Source organism: Strix aluco, chromosome 5, assembly GCF_031877795.1.
Source record: "Strix aluco isolate bStrAlu1 chromosome 5, bStrAlu1.hap1, whole genome shotgun sequence".
NCBI classification, from domain to species: domain Eukaryota; kingdom Metazoa; phylum Chordata; class Aves; order Strigiformes; family Strigidae; genus Strix; species Strix aluco.
The window spans coordinates 63551998-63575416 of record NC_133935.1 but is presented as its reverse complement, the minus strand read 5'-3'; the positions used below and the strand labels follow the sequence as shown (position 1 = coordinate 63575416).

At 36.2% G+C, this 23419-nt stretch overlaps 1 protein-coding gene across 11 annotated transcripts in view; it reads left to right on the top strand.

Moving 5' to 3' along the window:
• Window positions 1-23419, top strand: part of CADPS2 (calcium dependent secretion activator 2) — a 322674-nt gene that overhangs the window by 274880 nt on the left and 24375 nt on the right. For 6 of the 11 annotated variants that reach the window (XM_074827608.1, XM_074827604.1, XM_074827606.1 and 3 more), the window contains 6 exons: window positions 2717-2872; window positions 5569-5716; window positions 6694-6708; window positions 11413-11487; window positions 14904-14987; window positions 15105-15137. In XM_074827608.1, coding sequence (XP_074683709.1) covers window positions 2717-2872; window positions 5569-5716; window positions 6694-6708; window positions 11413-11487; window positions 14904-14987; window positions 15105-15137 — 511 coding nt within the window. Of the gene's footprint in view, window positions 1-2716; window positions 2873-5568; window positions 5717-6623; window positions 6709-11412; window positions 11488-14903; window positions 14988-15104; window positions 15138-23419 lie in introns of those variants that run through there. The other 5 variants (XM_074827609.1, XM_074827605.1, XM_074827607.1 and 2 more) reach the window with 2 other exon arrangements.

Genomic DNA, 23419 nt, shown 5'->3' with positions numbered 1-23419 from the left:
ACATTTTATGGAGTATTAAACCCTGAAGTGACATAACCAGCTCCTAGTAGGGAAAGCAAATCTATAGACTGTACAACCACTTCGGGGTATTGAGGTATGTGCTGACACTTAATACTGTTTCTGATGCTTTTACTGAATAAGGGCCAGGAAAAATTCTAAAATACAGATAAAACAAGTATCTGGTACAAATAGCTGTAACAAGGTGATTGAAATCACAGTTTTCTGCAATACTGAACAAACAAATTAGACATTGTGTCTGGGGGTGTGAACTAGGAACAAATAGTTTCTGTTGTAGCCCTTTGTTTTCCTTCCCCATCTTATTAGTACAATATGTTAGTCAGATTCATATGTTATTGGACAATGCTGAATAAAAAATTGAAGAATGGGAGCTCAAAATTATATGGAAAGAGAATGAATCAATTAGCATTTCTCACAGAATGAATTAGTGTTTCATGAACCTGTGTCTATTATTGCATTTATTATAATTGTGAAACTTTACTTGGTAGTCTAATGAAACCAAATTAAGTGGTTACCAGGGAGTGAACGTGCATAAGAATACATTGATATTATGGAGAGCACATTAGTCCTCCTGAGTCCTAAAGAATTTCATTTGGAATTCCATTAGGTGAAAAAGAAAACACTATGGAAGAATAAAAAATGGTTAAATTATGTGATCTAATGATGAAAAACAATAGTTCTGTTTCTTGAGAAAGCATGGTTTGTTTTCTAGAAAATGTGTTCTTAACAACTGTGATATATATATACTGAGATTGTTCCCATTTCTGTCCCTGTATAATTTGTCTTACTCTTTTGCCCCAGTCATCTCAAAAATTGACTTAGTCACTTTTGAATTAAATAATGTGTATAACATAGTATCTACAACTTCACTCACTGCCAGTGCACACAGCAGATGTAACGGTATCTTCAATATTTGCTTATCATATAATTTAAAGAACAGTCTAGCAGGATTATAAACTTTCTGAGAAGTTTTGGTGGTTTGTTATTTCTATTTCTTAATTAAACTTAGCGGTGTATACAAGTGCTCCCTCTTCAGGTCCAGCCTTAACAGGTAACGTCCCTATGCAAGTTGTAACCTGAGCAGTCCCATGGGCCTTTTTCCCATTTCTGCTGTTTTCTTTCAGGAGCACAATATAATGTAAAATCAGCAATTATTGTTTAAAATAAGTGGGGAAAATATGCATGAACTCACAAAAGCCCGTCTAAAACTGTGGAATATCCTGCTATGCATAGTGAAAATATCAAAACATACACCATTTAAAACCAGAGCTGAAGTCAGAGTTGGTCGCGTGGAGCCAGCTTTTTCCTTAGGCAGGCACTCCTGCTTCCAGCCCCTCTCAGCACTGAGACAGCATTGCTCAGTGGAAGACAGCGATGGCTCTGGTAGCATTAAGGCAGTAGAGCAAGGGGGCAGTTGGGTGGGTCTGGAAGGTGGTGGGGTGCTGTGAGACCAAAGCAGTGCTCCTGCTGCATCCATGATGCCTCTTCAGAGCCTGAAACATGAGCTGTGCTTTGCTTCCCTTCACTGCCCGCTGTCTCGCTAACCTGGTGTAAACCAGTAGTGGTGCTACTGCCTGAGGGGTGCATTAGGTGGTCAGATATTAGAGGTCCTTTCTATCTTTTTTGCTTGTTTTTTAATCTGACCCTGATCTGTCCTGAGCACACTCAGCACTCACTGGCTCCTTCCATGACAGCTGGGGTCACTTAACACTTTGATAATGATGTTATCTTGTCATGAGGCAGAAGAAAGAAAATAGCAGCAGTGACATATTTAAACTATCTGGATCTGAATTGGGACTGTCAGGCTGAGTTTTGGTTGCTTTTGTCACTAACATCCTGGAATGCCATGCTGTGTAGTAGAACTGTCCTTAAACAATAACCCAGGCATTGCAATACAACGCATCATGAAAATGTAATCAATCCGTGATGACAGTGGAAGTGTGACTGTAGTTACTCCTAAGATTAGCCTTAAATTGTTGTATTTTATCACAAGCAAAAGTCTTTAAATTCAGCAATCAGTTCAAGGTGGAAGAACTTTAAAACTATGTGGATAGTCTGAGATGACATAGAGCCATATTAATCATATTAATCCCCTGGTTTGTTTGTGCACAAATTCTTTAAATAGTCTCTGTTCTCTTTTTTCCACCAGGATCTGATGTTATTCCCTCAGTTAGAATTAATGAGCATTTATCAAGGGACTATTTGTCTGAGTATATCTTTTACAATATTACTACTTGCATCTTCATTTCTTTGGTAGGCTTATCTACCAGAGTTATGAAGGCGAGAAAACATATGTGCAAAGTCGTCACTGTTTTGAAAAGGTCCTCAATAATTAATATTTCCTGTACCCTTTATTTTTCCTGTCTTGATCTGAAATTTGAGCTACTTTGTTTTCCATGTTCCCCGACATCCCATCTACCTCCCTAGCCTGTCATATTTCTCAGCTAACAGATGAGAAAACTTTACTTTTTTCACCCTAATGGTAATTATTTTAAAATTTCCATGACCATTTTCACATTCTTGGAATAAGATCAACTATGCTATAAGATACAGTGAAGTGAAGTGAAGTGAAGTGAAGGAGGAAGATGGTGTGATAAGGAAATCTTACTACCTTAGATAATTCTGTGGGAACTGGGATAGACATCCATACATTTATATTCTGTTTCTTGGGGACTTTGTTTTGTTTTGTCTCTTATAGCAATGGCTCAGCTACATCAGAAGATCTTTTCTGGAAACTGGATGCTCTGCAGATGTTTGTTTTTGATCTTCACTGGCCAGAACCAGAGTTTGCCCACCATTTAGAGCAGAGACTTAAACTCATGGCCACTGACATGATAGAAGCCTGCGTTAAAAGGTACAGTTGAAATAATCAATTAAAAATTGGGAGAGATTTGAAAATTAACATAGAAACAGCCATACTGGCTCTCAGAGGTACATCTGTACCAGAATCCTGTCATAGGAATCAGGACAACTGTAAAGAGATCATGACATGTGTGTATTTCCCAGCATCTGGCAATCAGCAATTTGGCTACATCTAGGAAATACCAAGGAGAATTTCTGCATATGTTGTGAATGGACCCTTGGAAATTAATAAACCAAATCTCTTTTTCATATTTGTGGCAAATATTAACAAATCTCAGAATTTTGCTAGAAGAAATCCTTTTTCTTTTTGTACATTTCCCTTCTTCATTACTATATTATTCTTCAGTTAATAATATTACTTATTTTGTCATTGGTTTAGACTACTGTCTCTAAGAAATGTATTACAAACTAGAGTATATGGCATTTCTGAATTTATACAATAAACAAAAGAAGGTTATCTCTAAGTCATCCAACTGAAACTGAGTTTTATATTGCTAAGCTTCTGGAGATTGTAGAAAACAGTGTTTTTATTTTCTTGAGATGTATCTTATAATTATGGGTATATTCTTTTAAATTAAGCATAAGTGATCTAAAAAGATGTCTGCCATAGTTTTCAGTACATATCATTGAGTTTAGAAGAAATATCTGTATGTCTAGAAAATTTACAGGGATCTCCTATTAGGTGCTTCGGAAGCCATGATCCCGCCTACAGAGAAAGCTCAGTCTGGGCATATAAAAGTACTGATTTTTAAAAAAAATAAATAGAAGAATGGGGAAAGAACAGAGAAAGTGTAGACAATTTAATAGTGTCGGTCAGAAAATATACAACATTAATAAGGAAGGCTAAAGAAACAGAGAACCTTTAGCATAAACTAAGGTTAAATCTGATAACGTAGTATTTTGTTATTTTCTGTTAAACATGGTAGGAACAAGGAGAACCTCAGGTTTAGTGTATGAGCCTGTTGCTACAGCTACAGTGATGAAATCATGGTTAAAAAGGCAGAAGCATTTCACAAATGTTTCTATTTGATTTTGGAAGGAGGATGATATAGTAAATGGAATAAAAGTTTAAGCTCTGTAGCAAAGGAAGATATGAGACATCTACTAAGATTGATGTCATGTAAGCTTACATCCATCAGCTCTAAAGAATTTGGCATAGAAGCTCAGTCAACTACAAATATCTAACAAAGCTTAGAAAAATGATGAAATCTCAGAGAACTGGGACACTACCAGTGTAATCTTAGTCTTAACAACCATAAAAGCAGTAGCATATATTGATTATATTGACTTCGAGCCTGGAAAAAAATGAAAGAATCTTTATACTGGGACTCTTATCAACAGGACTAAAATACAAAAATGTATATAATTAGTACTAGTTAAAATCATTTATTGAAAAATTAATCTTTTCAAATTCATCTTACGTCTTTTAAAGATTATTACAGATTAATGTGGGAAAGGCAATTGTGTTAATATAAATACTTGCATTTCTCCTAGGCAATAAATCTAATGCCACATGTCATTATCTAAAACTTTGCACCATACAGATTTGACTGCGTGGATTTCAATGGCACACCCAAAATAGGTTAAAAATGCCTCGCTGCCAGGATCACAACCAGAAGCTGAGAACAGAATTGTTAGCACAGAGGCAACACAAAAAGAATTCCGTATGGATCAATTTTTGGTCTGTGATACCAATCCTGACATCTTTGCTGCTTGCTTTTGTAGAGAATAAGAATATTCTGCTGGCAATAAATGAAGGTTTAATTAATATTACAGAATTATCCTAGTGTCAATATATAAAACGTATTAATATTTGAGAGTTAATACATGACATACTAGTGTTAATGCACTAAATATGTTTTAGGGTGGTCAAAGATACTGTACATCAGGTAACAAAGAAAATAAATTATATCCATAGGATGGATTGTATTAGACAGTAGCAACTCAGAAAAGAATGATGGAACTACTCTATTGTTATTATGATATTAATATGATCTGTAAGACTTTTTAAAATGGAAATAGGATGCTTCTGTGCCCATCTTCTTAAAATATTGTGTCAGTTTCTGGTACCACACTTAAAAATAAGGGTGGAAATAAGGCATTACTTCTATATATATTCTGAACTATTATAATTTATTGTAGTGACATTGCTCCTTATTTACACTGATGTGAAAAGAAAACAGGTTTTTTTGTATTATGTATCTCCTGATATATCTTACTTTTCAATATGAATATTAATATTTGCTTAATAATAAACTCCTTCAATACAATTCTTTTTTCTATTAAAGCCAGAAGATGATTTTTTAATTATATTTCTTAGAAACAAGTATTTGCTATGATAAACTGCATTTTAACATAGAAGAGCTGGAAAATGTGGGGTATTTTCATTGCTTTAAATTGTTCTTAGTCATCATACAAGGAAGCATATTGTTATCTAGTATGCAAGAAGATAATACTTTTATTATTCAACTGAATTAGCTGAAGCAGTGCAGAACCTTGAGATTACCATCAATGCAATCGTTTATTGAATGGGTGGATATTCTGCACTTACAGAATTCTGTTTCTAAGATGTTCTCACATGCATGTACATTGTTAAACCAACACGTTTAGTGAGGTTTATACATTTATACACTGGTTGTTCAGAATTACCAGAGAGACTTATATTATGAATTGTGTTTTAATAAACAGAACAAGAATTGCATTTGAACTCAAGCTGCAAAAGACAAACAAATCAACGGACTTGCGTATCCCTTCTTCTCTGTGTACAATGTTTAATGTTTTAGTTGATGCCAAAAAACAGACGGCTAAACTCTGCATACTGGATGGGGGGCAAGAGGTAAGTGGAATTTTGTATGTTTAATTCCTGTGTTCAGTTAATCTTAAACATCTCACACTGCAGACAGTCCTTAGTAGATTAATTTCAAACTAGCTGAATCTGTCTGTACAGGAGCATGCATAGACTGCTTCCTAGAAGCATCATGCAAGGTACAACCCCTCATCTCCCACCAGAGAAGACACAGTACTTCTGTAATTTATTTGCTTTGACCTGTGTCTGTTGAACATTCAGAGGATTTCTTGACTCACAGCCCCTCTGGGAATTTCTCTTAGGTTGCAGCAGAGAAACAGCCCACTTCAGGACTCTTTTATAATAGTAAAATAGAGCCAAGACATTGTGCTTTGCAGCCAGGTTTTAAATGAGTAAGGTTTGTTTTTAAGTGGCTCATATACCCAGAATTCATGCCTGTATACATGGTGAAAATAGAGGAAAGAAATAATCAAGTAATTTAACGGGATTTTTTTATTTGGTCTCCAAGGACGGGAGCCATTTTGGCAGTAGTCTGCTGCCAGAACTGTAGATCCTCCACAATGGAGCACTGATGTGCTTTTGAAGGATATTGAGACTTCACTGACTACTGTCCTTCCCGTGTTGTCACTCTCATCAGTGTGAAGTGGAAAAGGGCATACTGCATAGACTGGTGACGTCACCAACATAAAATTAAAACTGTTCTTGCTGTGATAATGCGTGTAATTGTTTAATTTGGTTTTGGAGTGAAGGTGAAAACATTTGTCAGAATTTGGCAACAAAAAGTATGTCTGTTTTGGGCAGTTTCACGTTTACACTATTTGGTCATATTATTTCTGTTGATTTTTCCATTTCTGTGCTGTGCTTTTCATTTTATTGACTCATCTTTTTAAGTTAGCATATTTGATGTAATTGTCTTTTTTTTTTCCAATTCAATGAGACATTCATCATTTTCCTGTTCTACCCTGTCATCTTTATTTTTCCTTTTGGTTTTCCATGACATGAGCCAGTTTGCTAGTCAATGGGTAAGTGTGTTTTCCTTGTTTTTTAACGTGTTTTTTTGCTTTGGTTAACAGCCACTTTTATTTTAAATGGTAATATTGCTTTTCTTGTTAATTTGATAGCCTAGCCCTCGGAATTCCTTTACAGCCTCACCTTGCTACAGACTGATCATCAGCTTCTCAATTCTTCTATACTTGGTCATCCTCTTAAGGAGGTTCCAGATGAATTCTTCACTCTTCTGCTTTTCAGACCCAGTGTCCTGTCTTACCCAGTCACAAAGTTATGGACTCTTTCACCCCTCAGTGAGGCAAAAGAGCAACAGACAACTTGTTTCAGGCTCATCAGAAGTAAACCACAACTAGCAACTCTTTGCCTTAGACTGGTGATGCCATTTCACCTTTTACTTACTGTCCAAGCAGTAACCTGCAAATACACACATGCCCACCCTTCTCTGGGGACAGGCAATACCAGTACCTCCATAAAGACCTGCAGACAAATAGTATAGACTCGTTCTCCACAGTCACACCATTCCTTTCGCCTGCTCTGGATGATGCCTCCTACATTGTCAGCCAGTCCCCCTCAGAGCCAAAGCTGAGCATTCACAGTTACCTTTTGGACTACAGACCCTCACCTGATTCTCTTCTGAAATTTTCCCATTCTCTAGATTTTCAAGCTCCATCATACACTCTTCACAACACCAATACAGAAATACAGCCTTGTTCCCTGCTAGGTCTGACCATGACCACAGATGCTCCCAGTGCTTCTTTTCAGTACAAGAGTTTGACAATTTAGCATACCTGTGATGAAATACATACTTCTTTCAAAATCCCCAAATTAATCTTCTTCCCAATTCATTCAGTAAGCCAAAGGAGCCTTAAATTTTTCATGTATCAGAAATCATCAGATAATGTGGAAACTTCCTTTTTTCTCATAAACTTTGAATTATTGTCTATTAGTTTCTTCCATTCCCAAGGCTCTTTTTGAAGAAAAAATGGCTTTTTGGTTGCTTGTAGCGAATATCATAGTTGTTTAAAATGCTTCAAGATTTGTTGGGTGAGATACTTCTGGAATCTGACCATCTGTCAAAGCAGGCAGGAGAGCTGCACATAACAGAAACAGTTGCATCTCTGACTCTTCTACAGGAGCTCTGGCATTTCAAGGTACTCCTACTTGGCCACTTGGTCTTGAAAACTTTTCCATATTACCTTTATTTCTCTTGTCCTCTTTCATCTTCATTTTAGTTTTGAACATGGTCCTTTATGCCAGTCAAGAAAAGCATTCCGTAAGCCCTGTGTTAGAATTTTTAAAGGGCTCTTCGTTCACCTAAAACTTAACACTGAATATCTATCTGACAGTTTCTAGAACTTCCTCTGCAAGTGATGGAACGTGTTATTTAATTCAACAGCTAGACTCAAACATCTCCTTGACTACAGCATGATCTTTTTATTCCCTATATGGAGCTATAAGCAGTTGTATATCTTGTTCAAGTAGAGTCAGATGCAGGAAGTTTTCACCCTGACTTATTGGATAGGAGGGAGTTCTTACCTACCATGTAACTAGGGCATTCTAGTCATGGTTAGCAATCATAGCCACCTTGAGTTTAGAGTTTAAATTTGATTGAATCCCCAAGTTTTCCTACGTTACTTCATGCACTGCTCACCATTTTCCCAAATGCCTGCCAGTTAAGCCCACTCTCATAAAGAGTCACTAAGTCTGCCATTCAGGAGGGAGCTCCCTCCTCTCCTTGCCTTCTGGGTATCATCTTAAGAGAAGCACAGCATGATCTGGTTACAGGCATGATCAGTACATTGTGTTTAAAGAGAGCTCAGCTGGCTGGATGCCTTCTGCATTCGTTGGCAGTTGCCTTAGGAGGGTTTAAGAAGCAGGTCCAGGGGAGAATCGCCTTATCTCAGACTAACTGTAGAAGTGCAGACACAATTTAATATGTATGTAATATTGTAATGTTATATGTTGGCAGTATCAATTTCCATTCAGATGACCGTGCGCAATTTATTTTCACAGCCATTCAACCTTAAAACAAACAAAGGAAAGTTAGCTTAAAAATCTTGAAAAAAAGTAATTAAAAAACTAACTCCAATATTGGAAGATAGTGAGGTAGAATGGAAAATAAAATTGAATATATTGTAGAAATGAGCAAGTTACAGTTCTCAGCTAACCATCACAGGATTTAGGAACAAACTCCAAAACCACAAGTGTCAAAAGGCGCTAAAATACTTTGTCTCGTTCCAAATGCTACTAGGAGCAGACAACCACTTTTGGAAGACCAGCTGGATTGTCCTCAAAAGACAGCCCTGTTTGGTTACATCTCCTGACACGCTTTGCCACTAAGCATAGTTTTCTCCCATGTACCTCCTACAGCTGCAGCTGTATTTCATATTTTACTGGAAGTTACTCTAGGGCAGATGGAAAGGAGGAGCCCCCTTCAGGGGCTTTGGGATGATGCTGAAAGGCTCTACAACGTGTATTCAAATTATCTAGCTGTGGGAGCTGACTTCTCTAGATTCAGACTCCATGTGGATTGTGATCACATCAGCCAGCAGAGGAGTAGAAAGGAACAACTATCCATAAATGTGTTTAGAAAAGATGTAGATTTGTCTGCTCTCACTGAGCAAGCTTGACAGAAACAGAAAAGCTGCAGTCCTACAGGTGCTGATTTCAGGATCATGCATACAGCATTGTCAGCTCATACAATTTTATCACAAATTCTACGGCATTTGTCGTCTTCTTAAAGCCTGTCTCCTGAAGTCAAATAATCTTCCACAAGGATCTGAAGTTTTCTTTTGTCAGGGGTGGCTGTTTTAGTGGAAGTTGGCATTGGGGAGGAGTGGGTTAAAAAATGTATGATTTCATAGTTTGCAAAATAGCTCTTGAATAAAAGAAAATTAAAGTCAGATTTAAAAAAATTTAAATTATTTCTAATTAAATGTCATGATTTTGGAAGCTTGTGATTTTTGAATAATTTGATTTAGTTTTTGTTTTTCTTGGTCACACAGTGAAGTTACTGGTTATATTCCATTCCTACAAAATTGTATTTGCTGTATGGTGAGATTAAAAAACAAACAAAAAAAGAAAATAAAAATTAAAAAAGCAAAAATATAGGAACTGATCTTAGTTAATTTAATGTGCTGTGGAGGTAAAATTGCAAACACTTTATGGGAGGGACCACTGATTTTTCATGGACCATAGGAATATGTATGGTTTTGACATGCATCTGTGGGAGAATAATAATTTATTGTTTTCAGAGAGTAAGAAACGATTGCCTTCTGAAGACTGTGTAAGCAACAGATGTCAGACAGTTTGGGGTGAAGTCCTTAGCGTATCAAGAGAATATTACATTGGTCAAGACATTAATATGATTAGAATAAAATATATCTGGAACCATGGAAAATTCTTTGATGTATTTCTAATACATTCTTTCAGACTTCCAGGATGTCTGCTGATGTTTGTCTGAGACATGTATTCACATTTTTTAAGTGGTTTTAAACTTCAAAAGAAATTAAAACCAAAAATTAGCACGCTTGGTGTTGGTACTGGGAACAGATACATATGTGCAGGCAAACACATTTCATAGTTTTACTCTCTCTGAATTTATAAGTTCGGTAGGTGTGTTATTTAGAAAAGCATTCCTAAATATATTAAGCACATCAGATTTAATGTTTTGGTTTGTATGGCAACTCTGAGACGGACAAAAAATTGCCTTTGAAAACTTACAACTCTGAAAACTATTCAGCTGGCAGCTGCTAAGTTAGGCTAATGTTTATACTGACCTCAGTACTTTTACTCTGAGCATTATGCTGTAAGCTGTTCCAAGTAGCCTTGAACTATGAAGATAGGGTTAGTCTTTACAAGTCACATTTTCTGTGAAGTGGCTATTGGGGGCAATCTTTGCTGTCAGATAAATGTTTCTAAAGGAAGAATTACTGTTTAAATTGATGTGCCTCCTTGACAGAATGGGATCCCTAGTTGCTGTTAATTTCAGGAGGGAACTCTGTAGAATTATCTAAAAAGTCTTTCAGATTTATTTTAAAAGCATTTACTTAAAGGCACCTTCTTTATGAAAAAGCAAAAGAAAAAAGCTATGGAGAATGAAGTCTGGTTTATTATGCCTTTTATGGCCTATTAATTTGTTACCATCTATTCTGCTTTGTTGATGAAATTTTAATTTTGCCCTTGCTTGACCATATTGTAAGATTTGTATAAACTGCAGCTCACTGTGCTAACAGAAAGGCTCTTTTAGGATGAACAATTGGAGCTCATTTTATTTCTAGAGAACATTTAAAATAACTTATGAATGAGAGTTGTCAGACATGAAATGCTGTATTAATTAAATCTTATTCTAGTCTTTTTGCTTCTCCAGCTAAACCAACCCTTTAGAAAAAAATACATGGCCACCTTAATTATATAGGAGAAGACAAAAAGTATCCTTCACATTCCTTCGCCTGAATAAGAATAAGAACTCAATTCATCTAAATAATAACCCTATTAGCTGCTTAACTCAACAGTGTACATGGGAAAATTTTCAACACAGAATGTAAGAAAGTGTTGATTGGGTGGATCATTTTCAAGGGTTTGTTCTTCTGATGTTCAAAATGATAATTTTAAGTAAATCTGATCTGGCAGGGTTATCAGCTTTGTACCATTTATGACTTATGATAAAAGTGTGTGTTCATATACATGCTAATGTTTCTTTATCTTTTGAAATACAGCAGCAATACCATTCAAAAATAGATGACTTGATTGAAGAAACTGTTAAAGAAATTATATCACTTCTTGTTTCAAAGGTAAAACTATTTAGATTTTAATTCATAATAAAGCAGAAAATATATCTCTTGAACTTCTGAAATGTCTTTAAAGATCACACAGTGATCGTGAGATTGAGGGGATAGCAACATGATTTGTAAATAATAGTCCTGCAAATAATACTGAATTTACAAAATTAAATTTTATAACCCATTAGGTAAACAATTTCTGTGCAAGCTGCTAATCAGATAAGTTTCTCTTCTGTATGTCTGCTAGCAGCTAGTAGAACTGGTAGGACTTGATTATGTCAATATTATCTTAAGTAATAGCATGTTTTATTTTTTGTTTAATTTTTCACATGAAAACTTTCTTCCTATCACTAAGTAGTATTTAAATTTTGTATTTAGAGATGGACAACATCCAGAGTGTCGGTATAACTTTTTAATGAGATTTTGTTCCACAAACCATTTAATTTAAAAATATTGTATACATTGTTATTTCTGGAAATTGACTTTGTAGATTTTTATATTTAAAAAGAAAATATGTTTTGACATGTTATAGGGACTTGGAGAATAAGTGAAGAAAACTTAAACAATGTCTTGTGTTATTGTAACACCTCTACTCCAGTAAAAGTCTTAAGTGCTTGATATAAAGGAAAAGCTTTCATTCCCTAATAGTTTGAAGGACACAGCAAATAACAAGAGAAGAGAAAGATTTTATAAGAAGTTTTGTTATCTCTTCATTGCAACTACCCAGAAATATCCAATTTTCAAAGTAGGAGAAATAAGCCATACATTTACAATTTGTGAGTTAGTGACAAAAAATAAGACTCTAGTCATATTTTCATCATGCCTTCATTTTCACTTGTCACAGCTTGCTGGCAGGGGGTGTGGGGAGCCGGAATCTCTTTTCGGATTGACACCCACCATGTTCGCACAGGAGTTGAAGAGGAAGGCTTTGTAGAATCGTTGTAGAAGTTTAAGCAAAATGTGTCCACTTACTGATAGAAGCCACACATTTTTTCTCTGAAGTCAAGTTTTGATGTAAGCATAAATACAAATGGTTCAACTCGACAGTTTTGAGTTTCATACGCTGCCTGTCATCACTCCGAACTAACCTGTCAGTTTATGTTTTTAGTGTTATTGAAGAGGAAGAAAGGGGAATTTAATCAGGGCAAATCGATATTAAAAGTTAAGCCTTTTGATTAATTTTTTTAATATCTGAGATTACAGGAGAAAGAGAATAGTCATATTCCTCCTGGATATATGTACAAGAAATTCTAGAGACAACTGCTGTCAATACAGAGGGATTTGCATTATTAGTTATCACATATACTATTACCAGAGGTTGAAATCTTGGAATAGGAAGCATATATTCTGTGTCATTGACCAATCATTAGAAGCTTAACCAGTTTCTCCTCACTTGAGATTTGAAATGCCAGTGACATCCTGATTGCTTCTATATCAAGGCAGAAAGCCTTTGAGGGTACAGAGGAAGGCTGATGTTTCAGTCTTGGTTTTGGGCAGGAAAATTGCACATCAATGTGCATGATATCCGTGTGTGTTCATTTTTTTCATCTGATCTATTTTCACTGTTTTTAAGCCTTTGCCTCTGTATTATTTCCTTCATGTTCCAGTGGAATAAGTGTTTCAATCATTGTTTTTAGCTGCAAGTCATCTATGAAAATGAAAAAAGTACTTCCACTTCAGTGAGTCTTTACTTGGTAGACTATACTGTGCATTTTTCACACAAGCCTTACCAAGCTAAAGCATTTGACAAATCACAGGAATAGCACAAAACAGTGAAACAAAGCACAGTGTGTCTCAGGGTAACCAATTCAGAAAATTTGAGTTATACACAGAAATGCTCTTAGAGCTTCACATGTCCATACACTGAGATCTCAGAAAACAAGTTTCCAGCTTCATAACTAAGCCTTTCATTTAAATGGACATCCTTGACACTGCAGTGCTTTGCTCTCTTCATGTCCCACTTGTATTAGAACCATTTGTTGTCCTCGTGGACACCATGTTGTTTGTGGGATCAGCCCCTTCCATAGTGGATCTTTGCACAATAAGATTTAACACCCTTCTGCAGAAACAATCCTGGCCAGTCAGATAAAATGACTTAAAGTATGAACAGCAGCTTCTCACAGGCATGCAATGGCAAAGCAGAAAGCTGGTATTTGGTCTAATAAAGGGACTGTAATTATACTGTGCATGGGGTGCAGAAACAACTGCCACTCTATCTCGTGATGTGGTTTTATTCCTTGATCAGCACCTACATACTGGTGTCTTAATTAATCACTGTAAATATGACAGGTTAGATTGATAAATGACAAATGTAGTTTTGCACTTGCTCCTGCTCCTTGAACTGTTAAGAGCAGGGCTTATTGTAAAGTGATGATCTCAGTTCCTCTGGAGGTGACACTGTTGTGACACTGTTACAGTGCCCATTAACAGCATGCCAGATGGAATTTTGTTCTGTACTCACACTCATAAAATGATACTCATGGTTGTGGGAATGACTGTGTTGGGAGCAAGGGATGACTTTTAAAACAATTTTTATATAAAATGGAAAGCAATTCATATGTGTAAAGTAAATGCACACGAATACAACTGACAGATATTTTCTGTTATATACCATGAATTACTTGTTCAACAAAACATCACAGAGGGACATGACAAAGGGGATTTGTTTGCTTTAAGCCTAATATTGGAGAGCTTAAAGATTAAGGCTATAATTAATGCATTTAATAAGACTTTTTTTGTCAGAAATAAATTTCGTCAAAAACACCTTTTCATGGCACTTGCTGAGGAGTCACGCTACTCAGAGAATTGCAGGTGAAAGTATGGAGGAGGAGAACCATACCATACCAGAGACTTGGGGCATACATTTTCTTGCCCCTTCTTAGACATGTAGTAGCAGTTCAACAGCACATGCTGTTGGCAGAAAACTCTTCTGCTATTAAACTGTTGGGTGAAATCAGAGCTGGGTTTCTATTCAGTAGCAAAGATAAGAGAAACATGATATTGAGATCACCACCTTTAACAATTGTGCTCCATCATCTTTGAAGCTGTGGTCTTAGAAACTGTGGTCCTAGGAAGTAACATGTGTTTTCTACCCAAAATACATGCTGGATACACACACTCCTCTATTTAACCACATGTTCTAGAGTCAGCAAAGTGGTGTTGGGTAGCAGACCCACCTCAGGAGAATTTTTGGGTTAGGTTTCTATTTCTGCAGTGGTTCAATGATTTCCATTACTTCTATTGATAGGTGAAGCTGTGAAAAGAATGTTGTCCTTGATTTCAGCACTTTGTGACATGGAGAAAGTGACCAAATTTACAGTTTGCATTGCCCTGCTGAAAAACATCTGAAGAAGACAAACTCACATTCCCATTCCAAATATTTAATTTTCATATTGTGCATTTAGATTTTCTCTGTGCTTTTCCTCCAGGTTGTTTCAGTGTTAGAAGGTGTGCTGTCTAAATTGTCAAGATACGATGAAGGCACTTTCTTCTCATCATTAGTTTCATTCACTGTAAGTGTTTGGACTCACAATGGTTCTGTTCTTCTTTCTGTGCATAATTCTGAAATGGTACACAATCTGTAGTAATAAGCACTTACTGTGTGTTGTTTTATTTTTAATTTTCTAAAGGTGAAAGCAGCTGCAAAATATGTCGACGTTCCTGTAAGTACAACCCTTTTAATTTTTTTTTTCTAGTGTTCATAAAAATTTAAAAAAATAGGGGTTTTGGTAGCTCACATTTTTTATTGTTGACATTTTGCTTTCCTACAGAGATTCATTATAGCTTTACACAGAGTATTTAAACAGCCACTACAGCCCTTAGAGGACATTTCATTTCCCTCAAGCAATGAGTAACTCTCAAAGCAAAGCTTAGAAAGGTTATTCTCAATGTACTTTTTCAGTTGTGGAAGAGTGAGGATTGTAACTTAGATACTCTTCTGTAGGGATGTTTCTATCATTTGGCTAAATTGTTCAAATATACAGGATAAGCAACAAGTAAAAACATCATACTTGAATATCCATTATTTATTGATTTCTTACTTCAGGATCTAATCTTGCTTATTTAATCTCTTGCTTGCTAAATCTCTATTTGATTTACCATAGCTTATGCAATGTTTGTGTAGCACAGATAAAAACTATAAAGGATAGCTGTTGGAGCTCTTTTATATATAAAGGCAAAATTCAGCTATTGCAATATTTTTATCAGAGTATCATAGTAGATCTTTTTAAAAAAGCAAGGAAGAAGTTATCAAATATTGTCATTATTACTGTCAATAAATATCCTTTGTTCTCTCACAAGTCTGTGTTCTCATCCCTTTTTGATGTGATTCTAAAACAAGCTTAATTTTCCAAGCATAGCAAAAACATGACTAAAATTATTATTTTAATGGCCTTACAAGAAATAAAATTACAAATCTAGAAGAACGCTGGATATGCTAGACTGTATGGGGGCCAGAAATCCTTTCAGCAGTCCTATACTTAAAAATATAATACTCGCAAGCTTAAATTAAATACTAAAAATGAAAAATACCTGTTTCTGGAATTTGTTATTTTGCTATATTTGTTTTATTCATAAGATAGCAAATTGTAACATTTCTGTTTGGATTATGTTTTCAGAATTTTTTTCATATTTAGTTACATGTGGACTTTTTGTTGAATTGTATAAATGCTCTTGTGTTTTATAAGAAAGAAAAAAAAGTAGGCCCAGTCCTGCATTCAAAGGAACGATCTCATATCAAATCCAGTTAATTTAGAATACCTCCTGTTCATATATTGCACTGTGGAGCTGCCCCAGAAGTTCGTTGGTGATGCACTTAAGACTCAAAAGCCTAAAGAAAAAAATTACTGAAGAAACTACAAATTCATTGACTTCTTTTAGGTAACATGAAAAACTCTCCAAAGTACATAGAATATCTATGAGAAAGAGATGTCATCTTTTACCATTGGCCTGATACGTTGATGCTGAAGTTTACAATAAAGATGAGACTGAAAAATACCTTTGCCACAAGCTCAGGGGAGTATTGCGAGTCAGGTCACGCAGGGATGCACTGCTCCGGAGAGAGGGGAAGGCAGAGCAGGGAGGTGGTTGCTGGAGCCCCGTTGTCTTTCTCACATTCGCTGGATGGTGTCACTTGGCCTGAAGAGATGAGCAGATTATAGACAGACTATCAGGATCCTTGCACTTTTACAGCCCCTTTACTTTTCAGCTATCTCACACACCTCTTCCACAGCCCAAGATGTGAACTGGACTACAGCACTGCAGTTGTAAACTACAGGTGTAAACTGCACTTTCAAGGAGGCTATGGATCTGACCAAGGAAACATATTCCAAATTCTGGAGGATGTTTTTCCTGGATTGAAGGAGTTTGATAGTCTGGGGTTTAGTTTTGCTCCTTCACATTCTTCCCCTTGTTGTGAAAATGCAGTTGAGGCTGAGAAGAGACGTTACTGTCACAACTGACAGCAAGTGTCCTCTCTGAATAGGAGCTAAAATCAGCGGTTGTGGAAGATACAAATTGCAACTGCAAAAGGAGGCTGTAAGTCATCACATTACAAGGTCATCTCCTGGGCTCACATCTGAAGTGAGAAGTGGAGAGGGGAGCAGCACAGGGTGAGGAATTTACACTGAGCTCTTGGTCGTGTGATGGTAACCTAGCGAACCTGCACTGAATCTAATTAAATGCCTCGTGTGGCTGTATTTTGAACTGATAAGGTTTAAAATTTCTTGTGTGAAAGTGACTTAAAGGTGACTACAGTAGGCCCTTTCTTTTGATATAATTGCAAATATGTGGAAAATTGCACTTTTTTAGATGACTGCATTCTGCCCCTGTGCCCCACCTCCATTCAAGGATCTCACGGGGTCATCTTAGCACTGTCCTTGGGATCCCTGAAACAGAGCTGTTAATCACTTGGTGGATCTTGGAGAGAAGGAAGTTGGTGGGGCAAAAGGCCTTTGGAGTTTTTTGGAGTGTATGAATTCAACAGAATTTTTGATCTTTGATTACCAGGCTCAATATTTGGCAAAGAGGGAAAAATATGCTGGTTTATAGTGAAATAAGAAGAAACTAATTAGACCAAAGAGGTGTTACAAGAAAATGAAGGTAGTACTGAGCACAGAATCACAGAATCATCAAGGTTGGAAAAGACCTTGAAGATCATCTAGCCCAACCATTAACATAACACTGACAGTTCTTAACTACACCATATCCCTCAGCGCTGTCAGCCCAACTCTTAAACACCTCCAGGGATGGGGACTCCACCACTGCCCTGGGCAGCCCATTCCAACGCCTAACAACCTGTTCTGTAAAGAAATACTTCCTAATAGCAGAATATTTTACAGAGGGTGAGAGGTAAAGGGGATAAAAAAGTTAAAAGGTAAATAAAAATAGAAATAATAAAGGATTCAAAAAGAAAGAGGACATCCTTAGATTATTCTTGGTCATTTTGAGGAAAAGGTTATTTTTATTAATATTGGGAGGGGATTTAGACCTTAAATAGTTGGGCATGAAGATGCATACTCCCCAGAAGGCATCCCTCAACTTCTTGGAACCAGGGTGGGAAATGTAGACACAGACTTGCAGTTCATTTGGCAGATATGTTTGTAAAAATGTTGCTATTTACCCTTCCATTCATTAATCTTGCCAGAGAATTACGAATAACTCCATCCAAAAAAAGAGTTTCATCTTTTTTTTTTTGAACCTGTTTAAGAAAACATTCAACATAAGTCTCCATTTTTTGGAATGCCCTTTAGGAAGTGGGGTGTACACAGTCACAAGGAGCTCCCATTGCTTTTCCCAGCCATTATGTATAGGGCTATATGGACACTGTGTATGTTTTGGTAATTGAAACACCAACAGAAATACTAGGAACAGTGCAAAATAACATAGACTGAGAAGAATAACAACAATGATGGCTTATGATATCCTAAAAATCTAGTTGCTATTGTGCTCTTTTTGTTGGTAATTGTCACAGTATGCTAGGCTCTGAAGTGAAAGAAATTATGGCTGCTGTTCACATGAAAGAAATCAAATGTTCAAAGGAAAATAACACAAACATTACAAATATAAGTAGTGCATAAAGAATGCAGTTTGTTCTCTTGTTAATGCTATGTTTTGATGTTTGGGAAATCAGGAGCTGATTTAGGTTACTTTTTTTTGAAAAAACAACTCACCCAAATGCACTATAACTCTTTGTTAGTTTCTCTTAAAACCCAATCAATCCTTAGGAGATGTAGAAGTACAACCTGTCTAGTTTTTGTCTTTTTTTTAATATTCTGTTCACAAAGCCAGTTAATTAATGAGAATAGGGAAAGAATGCAGTAGAATTGAGGGCAAAAAATGTATATTGTTAATCTCAAATTATTATTATTCCTCAATCATGTAGATAATTTCATTGTGTTCAGTTTCTCATCATGTAAGTCAGTTTTGCACACAAATAATTGTGTCTCTAGCTGGTCATTTCTACACACATTTGCCTCATTTACAAATATAACCAGAGCAATTACTCATACAAATTGAGCATCCAGTTACATGCATATGTATATACTGCTTTTTGTTCAGAAAGGTATGTTTAAATCCCTTTGTAGGAGCCAGTAATCTATGCCAGTCATTTAGAGGCCACAGAAGGAACCTAATCCTCCCTCACTTCATGTAGGCCACCTGTCATACCAAGTGTAGAGAGGCCATTTGAAGGACCCAGGGCTGACAGCAGTGCACAGCTCACACAATGCCAGTCCTCTCACTCCGCTCTTGCCTTTATGCGGGGATCAAAGGTATGAAAAGGGGCCTCACACATGTGCCAGCATTTGACTTATGGGGTCCTGTAGAGGCCAAAGTAGGAACTCTGCCTCCTACCAGGCAGATACACATTGGGACCTTCCAGATACCTCCATTTCCAAATATCACACTTGTACTGCATGGCCTCATTTAGCTGGTTTTAAGAAACAAACTACTTTTTCTGGGAAATCAGTTTATTCAGGTGTGGCCATACTGTGCCATTCATTTTTAAGGCGGATTTACTTGGAGACCTCTATTTAAAAATGAAGAGTACATAATAGTCATTATCCTCATGCTCAGGGCTTCTCCTGCCTTCCTCCTCCTCTTCCTCTGATTAGCCAAACCTGGGAACTGGCCCATCATTTGTTTTAAGTCAGCAGTATTTTTGAGATACCTCTTAAATTGAGATCAGAAGGATGGCTGCTAATCAATAGGAAAGTAAAATAACATAGTAGAACATAGTTATTTTCAGGGGAAAAGGATACTTTAATACCTAATTTTGTCATAGGAACTGTAGCATTTCGAAGACCTTTTGCACTACAGAATCAAGATCCTGGTGCAGATGCTTGCATGCCTCTGTTGCCCCATGATTGCAGTGAAACTACACATATATGAAAATGTGTTTGCATAAATGCTTGCAGTGCAGAATCACAGCTTAAATTCTGCATGACAGTTCTCAAAATACAATTTTGGCCTTTGCCAAGGTTGTTTTTTCTCCTGTAAGATGTTTTAGAGGCAGGGAAAATGCATTGTATTTTTTCGTTTAAGAAAAATATTATTTTGATAACCATGTGAGAATAAAATGTTACCTTTATAATAGATTGATTATACGAATGATATATCTTCTTGCCTGGCTTATGTATTTTCATTTGTAACAAATGAAGGGAGAGAGGATATTGTCATGAGTACAAGTAGTTTCTATTCCAGAAATATTTTAATGATATTTTAATTCTGTCATTCCAAAGCCCAAGTGATGAGCCTTGCAGTATTTAGAGGAGAAATTTCAGGCAGTGAAATTTTCTAACGTGCTCTTTCATTTGGTGGTGGACACTGAATAAGGAGCTCCTGTGTTCTCACAATAACCCCCTCCAGCTCATCACTCCTTTTCATTTCATTGTTACATCCACGCTGTAGTTAAAACGTCTCCCTCCAGGATGCAGGGGAGGGGAAGGGGGTGGAGAGGAGAGCAAACACAAAATGGGATGAAGTTTGTTATTATATAGTTAGACTCTAACATCTGTTCTCATCTTTGAAGCATTAATGCTTTGACAGGATAGCAACTCAGTAAAAATAGGGGTTTTTTCTTGGTCATATCAAGGGTACAAGTTTGTTTAATACTCTCTGATGCTAAGAAATGTTCTGTGACAAATGCCAAAGTGAGAATAACCATCACTCAAGTATTTACATTTTTTATTGAGATTTGTGACAGACTGCAGTATTGCAAAAAAATGCACAGAAACATGGGTGTATCTCTCCTGTGGGAAGAGCCTAATCTTCATGGCAGTATTAAGCTTGTTGCAAACCTTTCGGCAGCAAAATATTTGAATGCCTGGAAATCAAGGCAATGCAGCATTACTTTTGACTAGGTGCCTCAGGCAAATTTTGCCAGTGGAAGCAATGTATGTCAATCATAATACAGCTTCTACATCATCTTGGAAACTGGAATAATGTATTTTGAAATTTGACTTCTTATTAAATAGACACTATGATAGTGTTTTCCAGTTTAAAGGGGGAAAGTTAAGCTGTTTCTTCTTTATCTGAATTTGTTGCTATGAAAAAGTGCCTGTCGATCTGGACCCACCTACCAGTGAATAGTAAAAGAGACAACCTGCACCTGTGGGATTAGGTGCAGCAGCAGGAAGTAAGAGCACTTGCAGTATATAATTAACAAGGTTTTTTTTTTTCCCCCCAAACAGCATGTTCATCTTGCCAGGTTAACTAGTGATTAACCCTAAAAAAGAATGTGCTGAAGCCTACACCCTTGTTTAAACTCATTCACTCGCCAGTGTATTCAGTTACTTGTGTAACCAGTGACAAAGTAACCCTATTTACAACTCTTCATTTCCTGGTATTTTATTTGATGTCTTTGTGTTTCCAGTTTCTCTATTCATCTCTTTGTTTGGTTGTCTTTCATTTTCAGATAGGCAAAACATCTTGTCTGCTGTTCTGAATAAAACAAACCTACAATAACTTTTTATCTATCATAAAAACCCACTTTTTTTCTTGGGGAAGTTTTCAGGCAGAATACCTTTTTTTACACTTATCTGGATAAATATACCAGGTTAAATTCTTCTCCCAAAGATGTGCAAATAACTCTCTCCCATTAACTCAGCAGATGTTCTGCCAGAGATTCAGAGAAACAGAATTTTTTATATTGGGTATAGATGTGGAGACTGAGTTGCTTAAATCTGTCTGATATTAGTAATGAAATGCCCCTTGTGAGAGTTGCATGAAATATATGTCAATTTCTGTCTGTTTTTCTTTTAAGGTACATCCAATTGCTTAATTGTTGCTTGTTTTTTTTAGTCTACATTAATCTGGGGTTTTTTTCTGAAGTTTAATAGTCCAGAATAGAGCAATAGAGGATCGTGTAATCAGAGGTCCCCATCAAATACATAATCCCTATTAAAAAAAGTTAAAACTGAAATATATAGCACTAAGCCTGTTTTGATGCTTTCTTTTCTTCTTTCACATTTAGAGAAAACAAGTAAAGTCAATGCATGCATTATGAAGAGATAATGAAGTATCTTGCAATGATTTTGGTGAGATTTTAAAACAGACAGTCATACTGTTGGAGTATTGATAATCTTCCTTACCCAGACATATTTCTACTGTGGGAAGACACTGTTTAAAAGGAAAATTAATTTTTTTTTCCACAGCAATTTCAAAGATAATTATCCTGCACACATTAAAGAAGGATGAAGTGTTTTAAAGAACTGTAATTCTAATTGGTAAATGTCACCAGCTGTTGCAGTTACACTTACTTGTGTATATTCTTTTAATGATTACCCTCCTGTGCCACAAGCTACATGAAAATATATTCACTAGGTGTGAAATTCCCATATGTCACAGCTTCAAGACTAGGTAAACATCTCAAAGATAAGGGAAGAGTTAATGCTGATGGGAAAGGTTATTCTTCAGGTTTGGCTGTCTGCAGGATCAACATTTTTTATTGAACGTAGTAAAAGAAAAAATTGCATGAATCGGGGAACCATTAGGTTTTAGCATTCAATGGTAGATTCATTTATACATTTGAATATATATCTTCAAGAACTATAATCAGCCTTTCGTTTGTTAGATTATCTCCTTCACCTACCCCTGGAGATTTCAAAATATTTTCCCATTATCCCTCCAAGTTAAAGCTAGTCCAACTCCCATAAATTGTTAATCAGGTTTTAGAAAGTACATAAGGTTTCAACGCTGGTTGTATTCTTTTATACCATGACAAATGAGTATACTAAGGTAAGATATGGAGCTTTCTGTTTTAAGTCTCCTTCACTTTATGATTTAGTTTATCTAAAAACATTTCTGTCACTTTATAATGAAGGCACATTTTTATGAAAGAAATCTGTTGATTTCTGTGAACCAGGTTTTCCAACAGAAAACTGTTTCATCTATTGTAATCTTACGTTTTCATTTCTGTGCTTAGGATCAAGGTGTGTAACTTGAATGTAAATATAAATGGTCCTGCTTTCCTCTGAAGAGTTTCATGTAGGCATGTATGTATGTGATAAGTTTTTGAAATTAACTTTCATTGCCTCTGGAATGACCAATCCAAATGTGCAGGAGACATTTCAGTTTTTCAGTGTGAGTTTTGGAGATGCTAGGAGTGTTAAACCAGGCCATCATTCCACATTTAACTGTTACTTTTAAGAAATGAAACTGCCATTGATGCACATGTATAAATGAAAAAGAAAACCTTCTTATTTTAGATCATATTCCTATACATGTAGATTCAGGAAAAAAGAGATGCAGCTCATGATCCAGGAGGTTTCACTCACTGCAGTTTTGAGGGGCGAATGCTCTCATCCTATTACTGAATGGCAGTTTCTGGACGGGTATTAGTTTGGACATGTTGCACCTTTCCTTCCCTCTTGTGCTCAGACCTGTTCATATACATTATAATATATTACATACAAGATAATAAGGAATGAGGAAAATTAAAAGTTAT